This window comes from Cucurbita pepo, chromosome 1 (assembly GCF_057944985.1).
Source record: "Cucurbita pepo subsp. pepo isolate OVF chromosome 1, ASM5794498v1, whole genome shotgun sequence".
Classification (NCBI taxonomy): domain Eukaryota; kingdom Viridiplantae; phylum Streptophyta; class Magnoliopsida; order Cucurbitales; family Cucurbitaceae; genus Cucurbita; species Cucurbita pepo.
The window spans coordinates 20,130,370-20,145,366 of record NC_141798.1 but is presented as its reverse complement, the minus strand read 5'-3'; the positions used below and the strand labels follow the sequence as shown (position 1 = coordinate 20,145,366).

Here is a 14,997-nt window from a genome sequence, read left to right as displayed (position 1 = left end):
TAATTTCATCCCATCCAATAAAATTTATACAAATTATTAGTGCACATCTGTATAATTTTGAAATATTAAAAAAAAATATGTTGTATTTTTAAACAAAAAAAAAAGAAAAAAAAAGAAAAAAAGAAAAAGGTTGCTTGTGTTGACTTGATTGACCGTGATGTACAAATCATAAAAATCAACGGCTATGATCTAAGGCGAAACTTGAGCACGCCCTAAGCTGGTTCCGGGTGTCCGAGGCTAGATTCGAACCCGTAGCTACGCTTTCCACCCGAATTTACTGAAAACATAATGCTAATTAAGCATTATTTAATTCCTTATTTACTGTTTTCATCGCTTTATCTTCGGCTCTGATGTCTGAAGAGTCCAGTTTCTCACTCTTTCTGCACCACTTTTAAGCGAGATTTTTAGAGAGAGAGCGCGCGAATTTTCAGTGAGGAAAAGCTCAGAGATACAGAGAGGAATTGAAGAGAACGAGAGAGAGTTCGGGACATTTGAAACAGTTGTTGATTTCGAAGCTAGAAGAAGAATTGCAATTTCATCTCAAAGCGTGGAAAGAGAGAGAGGTGAGAAAGTACAGGGCCTTCAATTCTGCAATTACAACACTCATACAAGAACAACAATACTACAGCTTCCTGGTTCTCGAGAATTCATAATTCTGTTGCTCAGATCACACCTTCCAGCTTGCCACTGTGCTCCTTTGCTCCTTAACCTTGTGGGTTTTTGTTTAATTCTGATTTTTTTCCTCCTCGTCTTGTTTCCTACTTCGTTGCTAATTGTGAACAGTATGTGGTTCCTCTTTGAAATCAGCAAACGAATAGTTCTTCTTAGTTGGCGGCTTTTGATTCTGTTGACTTATTGGGGGTTTAGGATGTTCGTTAGGAGAGATACGTAGCGATTTTAGGGTTCTGAGCTTAATTTCCCCGTCTTTGTTTCAAAACAATTTGGATTTGTCTGGTTAATTTATAGTTCATCGGAATTCTTGGCAATTCGTGTTTTGTTCTCTCTGCAAGTGGTCTTCTTCATGTTAGCTTATTTTTATTTTTTGGTTAAAACTATGGAGTTCTGTTAACTTTGTGCTGTTCATATGCAATTTTCACTACGTGGTTGCTTGTCCTATCTCATTTTGGATTTTCTGCGACTTGAAATGGTTCAGGACGCTGCTCAAATGGAATTTAACCTTCCATCATGTCTGGGTCAAGTTTCTTACATGTATGATTATTTTATTGTAATCTTATAATGAATTTTTCTCTACTTGTTTGGTGTTAGGACTGCGATGCATTTGGTGGCTGGTAGCTTTATGCATTCATGGTTATGAAGTAGAAGGCAGTAACAGGACTCTGGATAATAAAAATTAGATAGCACCGGCTTGAATGGCGATCTGTTTATGTTTATTTGAGATCATTATGTTAGAAAACCGCATGTGATCATCCAAGTTTCGATGCGAAAAAACTGTAACATTACTCTACAAGGTATACCAATGTTTTCTACCTTGATCTTGATAGTTCAAAAATTGCATAAATCTTTCTTGTCGTTGCTCCTTCGCGATCCATTATAGATGCCAGGTGACATTAGCATATTTGAAACAACCATATGTGGTTGCTTTGACCACAAAAGGTTTTGATTTGCAGATTCTGTGGGAGGATACCAGAGAAAAGATTTCGCTGTTTCGTTAGGCAGAAACTTTGCACCACTGGCTTCAAGACCTGGTTTTTGCAGTGATACCTTGGAAAGCCAACCACCGGATGCAAATGGCTATATGTTTGGAGGGCAAAATTTTCAAACAGAGCACTCCCAGCAAGCATTCTTGGGTGAAAATACTGTCTATGATCCACATTTCTTGATGCTGAGAGGCTTATCTGTTCTAAAATCACATCAAGAATATGCACCAGTAGACAGTCCAACCCTGACTACTAATTCTGAGAGATCTGAAATTACTGAAGTGTCAACTGACTTCAACTTTCTTGGAGGATCGCAACAGCTTGTGAGGGGTCAACAACAGCTAGATACTTCACAACTCCAACCAATGCAACAGTCTACATATAGTGACATGCAGTTACTGCAGCAGCAAATGATGTTCAAGCAGATGCAAGATATTCATAGACAGCAGCAACTTCAGCAATTTGATGATGCAAGGCAGCAGGGTTCTCAAAATCAGATCTCTGCTTTTGCTAGACAGTCTACAGGGGGTCAATATCCGTCCTATATTAATGGAACATCTGTCTCTGATTCATCGGAAATGCTCATGAATAGGGCACATCTAGGTGCATCTTCTGCAGCGCAAGGAGTATATAACCAACTAATGTTTTCTCAGGAGAAAGGTCCATCCTTCCATTCAACATTGTTGGTTCCGCAGCAGCTTGATGAATCTAATCATAGAACTCCTATTTCCAGTGGACGGGGTCGCATGGGTCCATATTCTCAGCTCCAGGGAATAGATCATGATCCTTGTAATTTGATGAATAAGGCTCCTGGTCATTGCATGATGCCTACTATACAGCCTGTAGCCTTCAGTGACTCCTCTATTAGTAATATAAATACTGTTTCTGCAGAACATTTTCCCTTGACCCAAATGGGTAGATCCAAACAAGGCTTTCAAGCGAAAAGTCTATTTGACCAAACTCCAGTTCAAGGTTTGGATGCTGGAATGAGATCAGGTAACATCCAGCTAAAGAATTCTTTGCAAACAAATGGATCGTTTCCTGAATTTCAAGAGGGGCACGATGGAGCTGGTTGGCTTGGCGCCACACAGCAAAAAGTCACCCAACTGGATGTATCTCAGTATTTTGTTCCCCTGGATCCGATTGAACAAAATTTCTTATATAATATGGATCATAATATGTGGGACAGTTCTTTGGGAAAATGTACAAATGTCAATAATGAAAGTTTTGAAACTAACCTAGTACAGTCGGATTGTTCAAATGCATTTCCTTCTATTCAGAGTGGGAGCTGGAGTGCTCTCATGCAATCAGCTGTAGCGGAGGCTTCTAGTAGTGATACTGGGATACAGGAGGAATGGAGTGGATTGACTTTTCAGAATACAGAACTGTCAACTGAAAATCAGCATTCGAACATAGTGGATAGTAAAAAGGAGCAATCGGCTTGGTACGAGAACAGCATGCACAGTGCATCTTCTTTAAGTTCAAGGCCATATGCAAACTTCAATGATTCTGGTATGAGTTCTAGTTTTCCTGGATTTCAGCAATCAGTCAACCAACCCTCTCTTGAGCATACAGAGCATCGTTGTCCGGAAGACTCTCATGAACTAAATCAGCATCCTTCTGAAAGCACTGATGAATGGCTAGATATTAAGAGTGCACAAAAACGACTTGGTGACCGATCTCAACATGTTCAACCTCTTGAGCACTTAAACAATAGCTTTGCAAGTCAGATTTATGAGCAGGCTGAATATGACAGACCTCCTCAGCAGATAACAACTTCTCATGATAATATTAATCAACCACATGGAAATGCACAAGGTAGGATTATTCATTACTAGTGTTTTATTGAAATATAATTACATCGATTAATTATTGTTCATGTGATTGTTTTGCAGGTCGAGTCGACGAAGTTGCACAAAACCAAAGGGACTATAATGATTTTAGGCACCTTGAAAATATGAAGCTTGTTAACATTTCTATGAACAAGGATGAAAATGACATCATGAGAAAAAAGAAAAGTCAGATAAGTGATGATGCTATTGTTCTACAAAAGTCTTTTGATAAAGCAGGTGGCTCGTTTATTGAGAAATTTCAGCTGAAAGATAACTCTCGAGACCAGTACATCTTGAACGAATTAAGTTCTCGAGGGCAGGGACATTTTCAACAGTCATATCTTTTTGATGCTTCTTTGAACGCTATGAACTTGAAGAAGGTGATTTTTTAGTCCAATGAGTATTTCAATTATTTTAGATGTAATCTTCCAAATGTTGCATGTAATTATTTATCTTCTCAGGAGCACTTAACTGGTTTTAAGAGGAATTTAAAATCGTCAGATGGTACTCCTAGGGGCAATCTGGATACATCTACCAACTTCTGCCAATCAACCGGTTCAAATGGCCAAAATTTATACAACCAAACATGGTAGTCACATCTTCATTATTGTTATTGATAAACTTCTCTCGTAGAATCGTTCGATTATATATTTGGTCTCATTAACTTTTTATCCATGAACTTCTGCAGTGAAAATGTGCATGGGCATCTTCAAAATGTTGACCAGTCTAAGGAAAATAGTGCCACCCCCCATTATAGTTCCGTTGGCTCTAGTCCCTTATCTATGATGGCCGATGGAGTATTTCCAAATCCGTCTGTTTCTCAGCATCACAATCAGTTCACATCTCAAGCTTTTCCTGGGAGATTGCTTCATCCATCGCAACAGCTATCATATTCCAATCAAATCTCTTCATCTCAAGGGTTACCTCAATTTTCAAGCAATCTGGATCCAAGACCAGTAAATTCTGGTTATGTACAGAAAAATCAGACTCCGTTAGCTCCCTCATCTTTTATTCAGTCTATGCATCCGTCAAATGAGTCATTGCAAAATGTGCATTGGGATGAGAAGCCACATTGTTTGGAAGAGGCAGAAGCTGCTACTTCATTATTCCTGCCGGCTCATTATGTAACAGATGAAAATCAAGGGAAATTTGCCTCTGGTGCACCTGCAGCAAGTTTGTCTGCACAGGCTTCATTGCCAGGTACTGCTTCGAGATATCCACAATTTGGCCGGTCTTCCTCTCAAGATACATCTGGACACACCAACAGCAATATGAGTGGAAAACAGTATCCAATTTTTGAGGCCCATCCTATCTCTCAGCCTCTATCTATGTCAAGAATAGGCCAACAGGGTGGATTGTTGGCAAGGCAGCAAAATCTTTGGCTAAATAACACAAGTCAGCAAAACAATGCATCGGCAGAAGCTAATAAGTTTGGTTCATTAAACAATACTCTTGAGGGTACTTCATTGACTCCACTGGGATTCAACAATCAAACTTCCCAAAAATTGGGACTCCAATTATTGGAATCTGACATGATTCCTACAAATTCACTGGATTATGGCTTTAAGGATGAGATACCAGAGCAGAGAACTAAATCTGATGAGTATAGGCAGATGACTTTACTGGCAGATGGGTTGGCAAGGAAGAATAATAATACAAATGCTTTCCCGTCTGGCTTATTACCGGTTCATCCACATCAGCAAGATTTTAATAGAGTGCAAATTGAGGAAAACATTGGATTAACCACCTCTGAAAGAGATCCTCTATTCGACAACTTTTCAAAATTGCCTCACGTTGTTGGTCAACAATACTCGCTAGAAAAAGTTAAACTGATGAAGAATGTGGAGACTCAGCCAAAGGGAGTTCAAGTTGCTCAGCTGGTAACTACAATGTCAAAAGAAAATTCAACTAGAGAAGACCCAAAGCATGGACAAGGTTTTACATCGGAGAAAAACTACATGCTGTCTGAAAATAGAAAAATGCTAAACTTGTTGGCTGGAGGAGCAAGAGAAGATTATAAAGTGAAGCCTTTGTCTGAGAATCCACCAAATACATGTTCAAGAGGTTTTACTTCAGATGGCCAAAGTGACCCTGCGAATGAATTTGATAGAAAAAATATGGAAGGTAATAATGAAGAAAATTCTCAGATCAATCCTCTGCCAGTATCTTCCTGGTTTAAGTTCAGAAATGGGCAGATGCCTTCAATGTACAACGAATTGCTCGCAAAGCATCCTGGTGGGCACTTCTCTCTCTTGAACCCTTCGGAAAATCTAATGAAACAGTCATCCCTGGATGGAATAGATTCTACAGATGTTAATCAGAGTGGTAGGGTTTGGTCAACTGCTGCTACAACCATGGTGGCATCTGACCTGACAGGCCCGTATGGACTGCCATCTACTCTCACTGATAAAACTGCGGCCATTGTGAGTAAAAAGCGTAAACTTGACTCCTCTGAGCTTCAACCATGTCATTTAGAAGTCCAAGGTTCTCGGAGGATTTTGAATAGCAGGTATTTAACTGTCATTGTAAAGAGCGTATTTCTTTAATAAAAAAAATCTTAACTTCGAGTTAAAATGATATCCTCTTTTTACAGTTAACCTTTATTTTACTTTATACCATGTGCTCGTGATACTGTTGTTAACGTTTAGAATGTGTTGTTTGCAGTGTGGCAGAACAAGAATGGGCGCAAGCCACAAACCGGCTGACAGAAAAGGTACTCCCATGATAAAAAAACTTTGTTTTAAATTTTTAAATGTGAAGTTGCTAACCTATTGTTTTCTGCATTAAATTTCAGTTGGTAAATGAAGTTGAGATGGTTGAAGATGGACACGTGATGTTTCGATCAAAGAGAAGGCTTATCATGACAAAACAGCTGTTGCAGCAGTTAGTTTATCCTGCACCATCATTCATCCTTTCAGCGGATGCCTCTTCTTTCTATGATAGTACGATATACTTTGTCTTAAGATCATCATTAGGGGATACGTGCAGCCTGATGAGTGGTCAAAGAAATGATCGGTGCGTCTCTCTTGATAACAGAAATGTGTATGAGTCCTTTCCATACTTGTTGCTAGCAGCCGTTTGAGTTTTGATTTTTTTTCCATGTGTTGTGACAGTAGAGGGACATCAAGTAATTTTTTTGCATTGGTTTAAGAAACATTTTCTCTGCTCTTATTTTTATTTAGAAACAGAGTATAATCTTATTCCTTTTCACTTTATTGCTTTCGATAAATCAGCTCAAAGTATGTAAATTACATGGAAGATTTAATTTGTTTCGGTGCAGCATTTGTAACATTTTTCTGTGTGTAACTTTCAGAACGTCCGAAGAACATGAAACCGTAAAATGTACTGATGATAAGTACATAGTGGAGGCTGTGGAAAGTTTCTGCGCTAGAGCTGGGAAACTGGAAAATGACTTGCAAAGGTATGCAAACTTGATTTGCTTTACAGAAATGTTTTAAAATGTACTTTTACTTATATTTCTAGATTCATCATAACAATCATACTCACGAATTACTACCCCTCCTCCCCCCCGAAAAAAAAAAAAAAGCAGAAAAAGGGAAAATTTTCAAAAAAAATTCTAATAATTGCTCGAAGACTAGAAAGATGCAGTTTACAACCTCCTAAACATTAGTTTTAGTATCTGAGTTATGCCACTTGGTGTGCAGATTGGAAAGGACAGCCTCCATTGTGGACTTAATGGTTGAATGTCAAGATTTGGAGCGATTTTCTGTCATTAATCGTTTTGCGAAGTTTCACATACGTCAAGCAGAACTCTCTGGAAATGTATCATCAAATGGATTAGTTACATTGGCACCAAAATCATGCCCCCAAAGATATGTAACTGCACACCCCATTCCCAGTCATCTTCCGGAGGGTGTACAATGCCTTTCCCTGTAGCAATAGTTAATTGGACCCTCACAGCTAATTCCCTAGTCACATCTACATACAAACCATATCCTGCCCGTTCTTTTTGTCTATGATCTCTGCATTGACATGATGCGGCACCGTAGAAGAAACAGGATACAAGAATAGATTCATATGGTGGAAGCTTTTGATAATTGAGGCCATCCATTCTTTTTCAAATCTAGGCCAAACCGTTGTTTATTTTGGTAAAGTACATAGTGTTATCATGTATCATGTAAATTTTCATGAATTTCCCAGGGGGAACAAGTTATTCTGAAGTGAACTCTTCAGAGAGGATGATGTTGGGTATGGTTATCGTATATCGCGTTTCCGATACGTAAATTAGAGAAACTAGCCTGCCAATTTATTGCTCTGTGTATTACTAGTCTTGTTTTTTTTGCAGTTTTTCTTCTACTGTATCACTTTTTCAGGTTTATTTTTAAGAAACAGTTGAGGAAATCAGCATGGTTGAAGTTGGCATCCTGAAGACCAAGCGAATAAAACAGTGAAAAAGGTAAAAGTTCTGGTTTTAAAATCTAAAGTTCCCAACAAATGCGTATTTTTGCCTTTTAATTTCTTTCTTTTCCATTGGTCACGTGTAAGCTTGTTCATTGATTGGGAAACACAGACATTGACTGTTTCCTAAGTGCCAAAAGAGAACACATTTATGAAGTAATATAGGACAAGAAGATATTCTTCTTGCATTCCTAATACATTATGATTTTTAAAGTTTCCTTTTTGTCGGAAGATTCTGTGGTTTGGTTGGTTGGCTGAAAGCAGGTATAGCTTGTTTTGTCAATGTCAGTATCTGATTCAACTCATGATTGGGAAGATGATGTGAGAGAAAGCTGAGATCATATCATTTTCAAAGACATTCTGAATAATAGTGGGATTCATGAAACAAATCCAAAACCAAGTCTTTTTCTTTGCATTATATTATAATAAATGTTCCAGCTTTGTGGGGTCTATTTGATTGTACGAGGATAAAGTTAGTGGATGGGTTTCCTTCAATGTTCTTTTCTTTCATGTTCAAGATTCCTTTGGACTAATTGTCCTGATTCTCTGGAGTTGGACCAGTTTTTCTTCAGTCACTGTAATGCAAACTGTTCTTATCTGCCACCATTTGATCCGACTTTGCTGCTTGATGATGCTGGCCTTCAGTGACTTTCTGATACTTTTTTTCACCTCTTAAGATTTCTTTGTTTTTTGAAAGGTTATTGACCCAAACGTAAAAATGATATACAATATTTTGGTGAAAATTTCTTATAAGAACGTAGAAACTCTTCTTAGCATACGTGTTTTAAAATCGTGAGGTTGATGATGATACGTAACGGGTTAGGATGGACAATATTTGCTAGCAAGGACGCTGACCCTAAAGGAGAGGATTTTGAGATCCCGTCGGTTAAAGAGAGGAACGAAACAAACTTATAAGGGTGTGGAGATCCCAAGTGGGTGGGTAGTGGGATCTCACAATGGTTGGAGAGGGGAACGAAGCAGTGTGGAAACCTCTCCCTAAAAATTGTGAGGTTGATGTCAATACATAATGGACCAAAAAGAATAATATCTACTCGTGGTGGGTTTGGGCTGTTACTAATGTATTATTTATCTTATTATTGATAATTATTTTACAAAATCATGTGTTTTAAGCCCTCATGCAAGCATGACAAATAAATTTCATACAATTTCTTCACAGGAACCACAAAAAAGAGTGAGCAAATTCAACACATGGGATATAGAAATAATTGATCTCCACCGAATATATGATATTGTCTACTTTGAATATGACCTCTCATGTCTGTTCTTTTGATTTTTAAAAAATGTCTTATATCATTGGAGATAATATACTTTACTTAATTGACTAATGTGGGACTCAAGAGAGCGTATACTATATACTATATTGAAATAATTGAGATGTCAAACTATAATTTTAAAATTATACGAAAACTAACCATTGCCATGTCATGATTTTTATTACATAAAAATATAATATAATTTTATATAATAATAAATAACAAAATTTACTAAAATCATAGATAGTTGAGTCAAAATTAGAAATAAAAATTAAAAACTTTAAAATTGAGAGTAAACTGAATTAAAAAATAAAAAATAAAAAATAAAATGAAAAACCAGAAATCTAACAGGCCGAGCCCAAATGAAGCATCAACTAATATAAAAGGTTGCGGAAGCCCTAATCCTAAAGTTCTCCTCTTTCGCGCCATCATCTGCACTTGCTCAAGCATGGCGACGGCGAAGACTGTGAAGGACGTCTCTCCCCACGAATTCGTGAAAGCCTATGCGGCACATCTTAAGAGATCTGGAAAGGTATTGATTTTTCATCTCTACTTCACCTCTGTCGATTTGGTGGCTTACAGAAGTCGATTGTGGATTGAAGAGAGCATTTTAGGATGTAGATTTTGATCATGGAGTGAAGGCTAGGTTCGTTTCGGTGTAATTGCTCAGTTTCAGCTTTTGCGGGCTAGTTTCGAGGTTTTAGGGTTTTAGTTGATCTTTATTTGTATGTGTTAGAGCCTTTTTGTGCTTCTGATTTATGCGAGTAGCTTTTTTTTATATGTTTGGTGAAGATTCCGTTGTTACTAGTTTAGGTAGTTGTGAAACACGCACGCTTTGAATATGTTGTTCTGGTTATTTGTATTTTGTTCTTACACGCCCTCGAGTACTTTTGAGATCTAATTAATTTTGTGACATGTTCTACGTCTAAACAATTTCGTAACACGAGATTTTGAACTTTTTGGAATCTCCCTAGTTTTGTTAGAAAATTTTAATTCCAATCCTCTAAATAGTTGACATTCTTTCCCTGATGTGTTATCACTTTGTTGTACATAAAGTATTTCTTGTTCGAAATAATTCGACTAGGATTTGTTTTTAACTTGCTATTCAATCATTGCCAAGCAGGTTGAACTTCCTCCATGGACTGATATAGTTAAAACTGCAAGATTCAAAGAGCTTGCTCCTTATGATCCTGATTGGTATTATGTGAGAGCTGGTCAGTCCCCCCCTTCTCGTCCATTTGTATTCCATATATTCACTTGCAATAAAACCTACCAATATGAATTGCTGCTATCATGTATGTAACATCTTCCCTCACTGTCTCATGATTACTTTTTCAAACTTCTTTAGCCTCCATGGCTAGGAAAATCTATCTGAGGGGAGGTCTCGGTGTGGGGGCTTTTAAGAGGATTTATGGTGGAAGCAAGAGGAATGGAAGTCGCCCTCCACACTTCTGTGAGAGCAGTGGTGCTATTGCCCGTCACATTTTACAACAGTTGCAGGAAATGAATATTGTTGATGTCGATCCCAAGGGGTGAGTGCAAAATTCTATTGGGTTTTGCCCCTTACATCTGATATTCCAAATTCAATGTCAATCGAACATATTTGATGTAGTTTTCTCTCCGTATGTGTTTACAGTGGCAGGAGAATCACATCAAGCGGCCGACGGGATCTTGACCAAGTTGCTGGCCGGATTGTTGTTGCCCCTTGATTGGTGAATAGAGATTTGTGCGTTTGCTGATGAGATACCACCATGAAAATTTTGGAGTAAGCTGTTGAAAGATATTCAGATGAAGATAAGTTTAGTCTTGTTTTCATGGGTTTTGGATGGTTTAAACTTTATTTTCATTTACTTGGTCATGATTTGTGGGTTTTTTAGGATGAAATATGTTTTTCAATATTGTCAACAGTAGCCTTGATATGCTTAGCATCAGACCTTTGTAGTAATTTTTGAGATATCATATCTTAAGAGTTTGTCCACTTGAATCTTCTCCATTGTTCGTAATTATATCGTTTGAATATGCTCATTTTAATCGGTAAGTTTCCAATAGTGTCATTAAATTGTAATGGGATGTTGACTTTCTGCATAATCCCCATATTATATATAATATATAATATAGATCCGATAATAATAATTAACTTAAAAATTAAATAAAATTGAACCCAAAAGTATGCTTGATAAACGTGCACAACAATTGGTTTTCAAATTAGGGTTTTGAGTCATAGCCTATAGGCTTGAAGTTTGTAACAACTCAAGCTCACTCCAGAACTAGCGGGGTGGGATCTCATAATCCACTTTCTTAGGATGCTGGCTAGTCTGATCTCACTCTCATAATCCACTTTTTTTTAGATGGCTGGCTAGTCTGATCTCACTCTCCACTCCCTTAAAGACCAATGTCCTCATTGACACATCGAGCATCCACCTCTCTTAGGGGTCAATGTCCTCGATGGCACACCGAGCATTCACCTTCCCTGGGGCCAATGTCCTCGATGACACACGCTCGATGATGTTTGGCTCTAATACCATTTGTAACAGCCTAAGCCCACCACTTATAGATATTGTTTACTTTGACCCGTTATGTATGACTCACAGTAATACATCTACTAAAAAGATATTTTCACACACTCATAAGTATTCTATGAGAGGTGGGATCGTCCACGCACTAGTAATGTTTTACAAAAGTATTGTTTTCAATTCGAAGTTATATTCAACGGGCTGGTTAGTTGTCGAGTAAAAATCTTGATACTAAGAAGAGAGGGCGCAGGGCGGGCATATAACTCATGCACCAACATGTCTATAAGCAAGCAACTATAATTGGTTGCTTCATTTGTAATATTATATCAGCTCTACCAAAGAATACATCAGAAACAAATGGCCATCGAAATTAAAAGAGAGAAAGAGAACAACAATATATGTTTATTGGGGGAACAACTATGTCACAAAATTTGAACACACAATTGTTTCTTTCTCTACAAGCTACCTCTCCTCTTCTTCTTCCTCCTTCATTGTTGTTGGAAGCTATAATGGCTCATCATATCATCAGTCCAAGACAAGCAGGATTTTATCTTCTTCTGCTCTGGGATATGGAACTTTGGTTCTCTTGGTAAAGTTGGAAGCTTTGCTGACCTTTACAAGAACAAAGCTTTCATCATCTCAAGTTTCTCTTAAAAGAATTGAAATTCAAATTGAAACTAACTTTTGTTCTGTACCTTTTAGGGATGAAGGGCCTATCAAAGTAAGGCATTGGCTGTGCTTTTGGAACCAATTCCTTTCTCAACCTCCTTACTTCTTCCTCCTCAGCCATCTGTTAGGTATCATAAATATATATCACCCCATTCATGTTTCAGATGCAGAAAACAAACAGACAAACTAACATATATAAATTGATAGCCATTTCAACCTTCTGCTGTCTCTCTCTTTCCATCTTGTACTGCTCTAACAGTGTCAACTTCTTTGCTACCTTCATTATCACAAAACAAACATGGATTTAATAATCTAACTTCTTTGCTACCTCCATATCTATATAATACTTTCTACAATGATCAGCAAAGGAGAATTTCTTTCCATTTTAAGAGATAAGATCGACAAACCACCTGATGATCGAAATCGGCGCGCTCCACTGCCCTTACATCACTGTGGAGAACCAGATCCACTGGTCTTGTATTTTCCTTCACAGGCGGTTTTACAAGACACTGCAAAGGGAAATGCATACTCGGTTTTTAGTTTTAAGCATAAGTGGCATTCATCAGTACACAGCCCTATCCCTAAGCCCATTGCTAACAAATATTGTCAACTTTAGTTCGTTACTTATCACGATTTTAAAATGTGTCTGCTAGGGAGAGGTTTCAACACCCTTGTAAGGAATGCTTTTGTTTCCCTCGTTGGCACACCACTCGTTGTCTGGCTCTGATACAATTTGTAACAACTCAAGCCCACTACTAACAGATATCGCCATCAGCCTCACAGTTTCAACACGCATATGCTAGGGAGAGGTTTCCACACCCTTGTAAGGAATGCTTCGTTTCCCTCTTCAACCAACTTGGGATCTCACAATTTCAACAGATAAAAAGACTTGTATGGAGCAAAGGAAATTGAAGCTGTTTACCTCTGGTTCATCAGTTGTCCATGGAAGACCTTGAGCAATTGGTATTCTCTGTCTCTCTTCCTCTATCATGCTTTCTTGTACCCTCTTCAGAAACTCTTCTTCCTTCTCCTTTCCTCTTTCCTACAAATTCAAAAGAAACAAAGAAGTAAACCTTATGAATATTGTAAGGTTAAGCTGGAATTTTTATGGTCTCCATTTCCATTTTCCTTACCTCTGTTCTGAGCTTAAATGGCTTTTGCCTAGTGATTTTCAGCTGCTTTTTCTTCCATCTACTTCCACCAATGGTGCCAGCCGATTCAGTGCTCTGTAAATCAAAACAATCATTAAAATTACCAATCAGATAACTCAACAGTTCATTGACAATCATCTTCTCAAAGACATCTTCACTTACACTTCTTCTGCTTCTTCTACCACCATTGGAAGTCCTACTTGAAATGCTGCAATTGGAAAGAAGACACCAAGAGTTAGTCCATAAGAACACAATGGATTCATTCTCCATCACAATGTGGTAAAGTTTACTAAGCTACCAACCTTCCATGAGGCCCGTCCCAAGAAGACGAAACCGAAGCTTGAGGATCCAAACCAAGATTTTCCAATGTCAAAAGCAGCTCCGATGGGCAAAGCAAAGAAGATGAAGCCTTCGGAGGAGCCAATCCTGGCAATGCCCATTTCATCACCTTGCTCTTCTCTTCCATTGGCTTCTCTTGGTTTTCTAATTGTTTCTCCTCATTCTCATCGTTCTCTTTTGAAACCTTTGTAGTTCTGAGGTTCTCAAACGCCATAACCAAATTTTTTACTTTCCCAGATCCTGTTTCTATAATACTATTCCTTCGCCTCTTCATCATTGAACTACTCATTTGTTCAGGCGATTCGCTCTCACCATTAACATCACGATTCTCTGATTCAGCCCTGTCTTCGATTTGAAGGTCTTGAATCATCAATTTCCTCTCCAGTTCTTCTTCAATTTCAATCTCAGCCCTAGTTGTCTCATTAATCTGCTCTGATTCATGGATTTCCCCAATTCCACCGCTCTGATTCTTGAAAAATTCCTCCTGAGAAGCCCTCAGAGTATCGTACGCCATACACAGACATTTCTTCGCACCACTCCCAATTTGAACTTCACACTTACAATCAGTCTTAGATTTCCCCGATTTCTCCTTCTTCAAATTCTTCTTGGCCACCACGAACTTCCTCTCCCTGATCTTGTATTTCGGAGAGTTCATAACCGCCTTAGGGTTTTTCGCGGCCGATTTCTGAGCCGCCTTTGCAGATTTGACGGAAGGAGAGGATTTCGCGAGCTTCGGAACTGGGCTAATCGAATCGTTGAAATTCGGATTCGTATTCTCAGAATGCCTCGGAACTTCTTGAATCATCTTCGATCTAGAGCCACATGAATCTTTCACAGGCGTCACTGTTCCACCGTTCTTGCCGATCGGACCCATTTGCCTGAAACTAAAATACAGATAAAGAAAAATTGGTAACACAATTCGCCGCCGCCGGATAGTTGAGATGGATTCGATCGTCTTTCGAACCGAAAGGGAATTGAATTGAAAGGATATATTCGTGAAGAAGAGGAAAAATGGAACGTTGAGCCCAAAACGCTCTGTGTAACGGCTAGTATTTGTGGGCCGTCTGATCGCAAGTTTTGAAATTGCGTTCGGCTCTCAAAACCGTTGGATTAACCCTAGTGGAGCTTGGCCTGAATGGATT

General features: G+C 38.4%; 3 protein-coding genes across 6 annotated transcripts; 2 read left to right on the top strand and 1 right to left on the bottom strand.

The window, feature by feature from the left end:
• The first annotated feature begins 333 nt into the window (after positions 1 to 333).
• Positions 334 to 7,760, top strand: LOC111792311 (uncharacterized). 3 transcript variants are annotated; one of them, XM_087127398.1, is made up of 10 exons: positions 334 to 563; positions 1,267 to 1,469; positions 1,629 to 3,476; positions 3,554 to 3,870; positions 3,952 to 4,079; positions 4,179 to 5,999; positions 6,155 to 6,203; positions 6,285 to 6,532; positions 6,804 to 6,911; positions 7,156 to 7,760. In XM_087127398.1, the coding sequence occupies exons 2-10, from the start codon at positions 1,439 to 1,441 to the stop codon at positions 7,385 to 7,387; spliced, it is 4,782 nt and encodes a 1,593-aa protein (XP_086983524.1). In that variant the 5' UTR covers positions 334 to 563; positions 1,267 to 1,438; the 3' UTR covers positions 7,388 to 7,760. The 3 variants fall into 3 exon arrangements, with proteins under 3 accessions (XP_086983524.1, XP_023529474.1, XP_023529456.1); XM_023673706.2 differs by having other exon boundaries at positions 334 to 712; positions 6,285 to 6,505; XM_023673688.2 differs by having other exon boundaries at positions 334 to 712.
• A 1,797-nt stretch (positions 7,761 to 9,557) lies between these two features.
• Positions 9,558 to 11,161, top strand: LOC111777717 (small ribosomal subunit protein eS19x). Of its 2 annotated transcripts, none has more exons than XM_087127641.1 (4): positions 9,558 to 9,715; positions 10,307 to 10,397; positions 10,532 to 10,715; positions 10,796 to 11,161. In XM_087127641.1, exons 1-4 carry the CDS (start codon positions 9,632 to 9,634, stop codon positions 10,890 to 10,892), a joined length of 456 nt encoding a protein of 151 aa, XP_086983767.1. In that variant the 5' UTR covers positions 9,558 to 9,631; the 3' UTR covers positions 10,893 to 11,161. The 2 variants fall into 2 exon arrangements, with proteins under 2 accessions (XP_086983767.1, XP_023513208.1); XM_023657440.2 differs by having other exon boundaries at positions 9,559 to 9,715; positions 10,820 to 11,161.
• Positions 11,162 to 11,975: 814 nt separating this feature from the next.
• On the bottom strand, positions 11,976 to 14,840 carry LOC111777708 (microtubule-destabilizing protein 60). Its single transcript, XM_023657431.2, has 8 exons — positions 13,819 to 14,840; positions 13,679 to 13,724; positions 13,499 to 13,591; positions 13,288 to 13,407; positions 12,776 to 12,874; positions 12,583 to 12,642; positions 12,392 to 12,486; positions 11,976 to 12,308 (listed from the first exon to the last, which is right to left on the bottom strand). The coding sequence occupies exons 1-8, from the start codon at positions 14,727 to 14,729 to the stop codon at positions 12,185 to 12,187; spliced, it is 1,548 nt and encodes a 515-aa protein (XP_023513199.1). The 5' UTR covers positions 14,730 to 14,840; the 3' UTR covers positions 11,976 to 12,184.
• Between the last annotated feature and the right edge of the window lie 157 nt (positions 14,841 to 14,997).

What these genes read in the sequence shown, in the direction of transcription:
- LOC111792311 (XM_087127398.1), top strand. Translation starts at nt 1,439, where the DNA reads ATGCGAAAAAACTGTAACATTACTCTACAAG. An exon ending in CTGTAACATTACTCTACAAG is followed by an intron (nt 1,470 to 1,628) that starts GTATACCAATGT and finishes TTTGATTTGCAG; the next exon opens with ATTCTGTGGGAGGATACCAG. An exon ending in CAAACCGGCTGACAGAAAAG is followed by an intron (nt 6,204 to 6,284) that starts GTACTCCCATGA and finishes ATTAAATTTCAG; the next exon opens with TTGGTAAATGAAGTTGAGAT.
- LOC111777717 (XM_087127641.1), top strand. Translation starts at nt 9,632, where the DNA reads ATGGCGACGGCGAAGACTGTGAAGGACGTCTCTCCCCACGAATTCGTG. An exon ending in ATCTTAAGAGATCTGGAAAG is followed by an intron (nt 9,716 to 10,306) that starts GTATTGATTTTT and finishes ATTGCCAAGCAG; the next exon opens with GTTGAACTTCCTCCATGGAC. An exon ending in TTGGTATTATGTGAGAGCTG is followed by an intron (nt 10,398 to 10,531) that starts GTCAGTCCCCCC and finishes AAACTTCTTTAG; the next exon opens with CCTCCATGGCTAGGAAAATC.
- LOC111777708 (XM_023657431.2), bottom strand. Translation starts at nt 14,729, where the DNA reads ATGGGTCCGATCGGCAAGAACGGTGGAACAGTGACGCCTGTGAAAGAT. An exon ending in GCGCCGATTTCGATCATCAG is followed by an intron (nt 12,643 to 12,775) that starts GTGGTTTGTCGA and finishes GTGATAATGAAG; the next exon opens with GTAGCAAAGAAGTTGACACT. An exon ending in AGGCCCTTCATCCCTAAAAG is followed by an intron (nt 12,309 to 12,391) that starts GTACAGAACAAA and finishes GTTCTTGTAAAG; the next exon opens with GTCAGCAAAGCTTCCAACTT.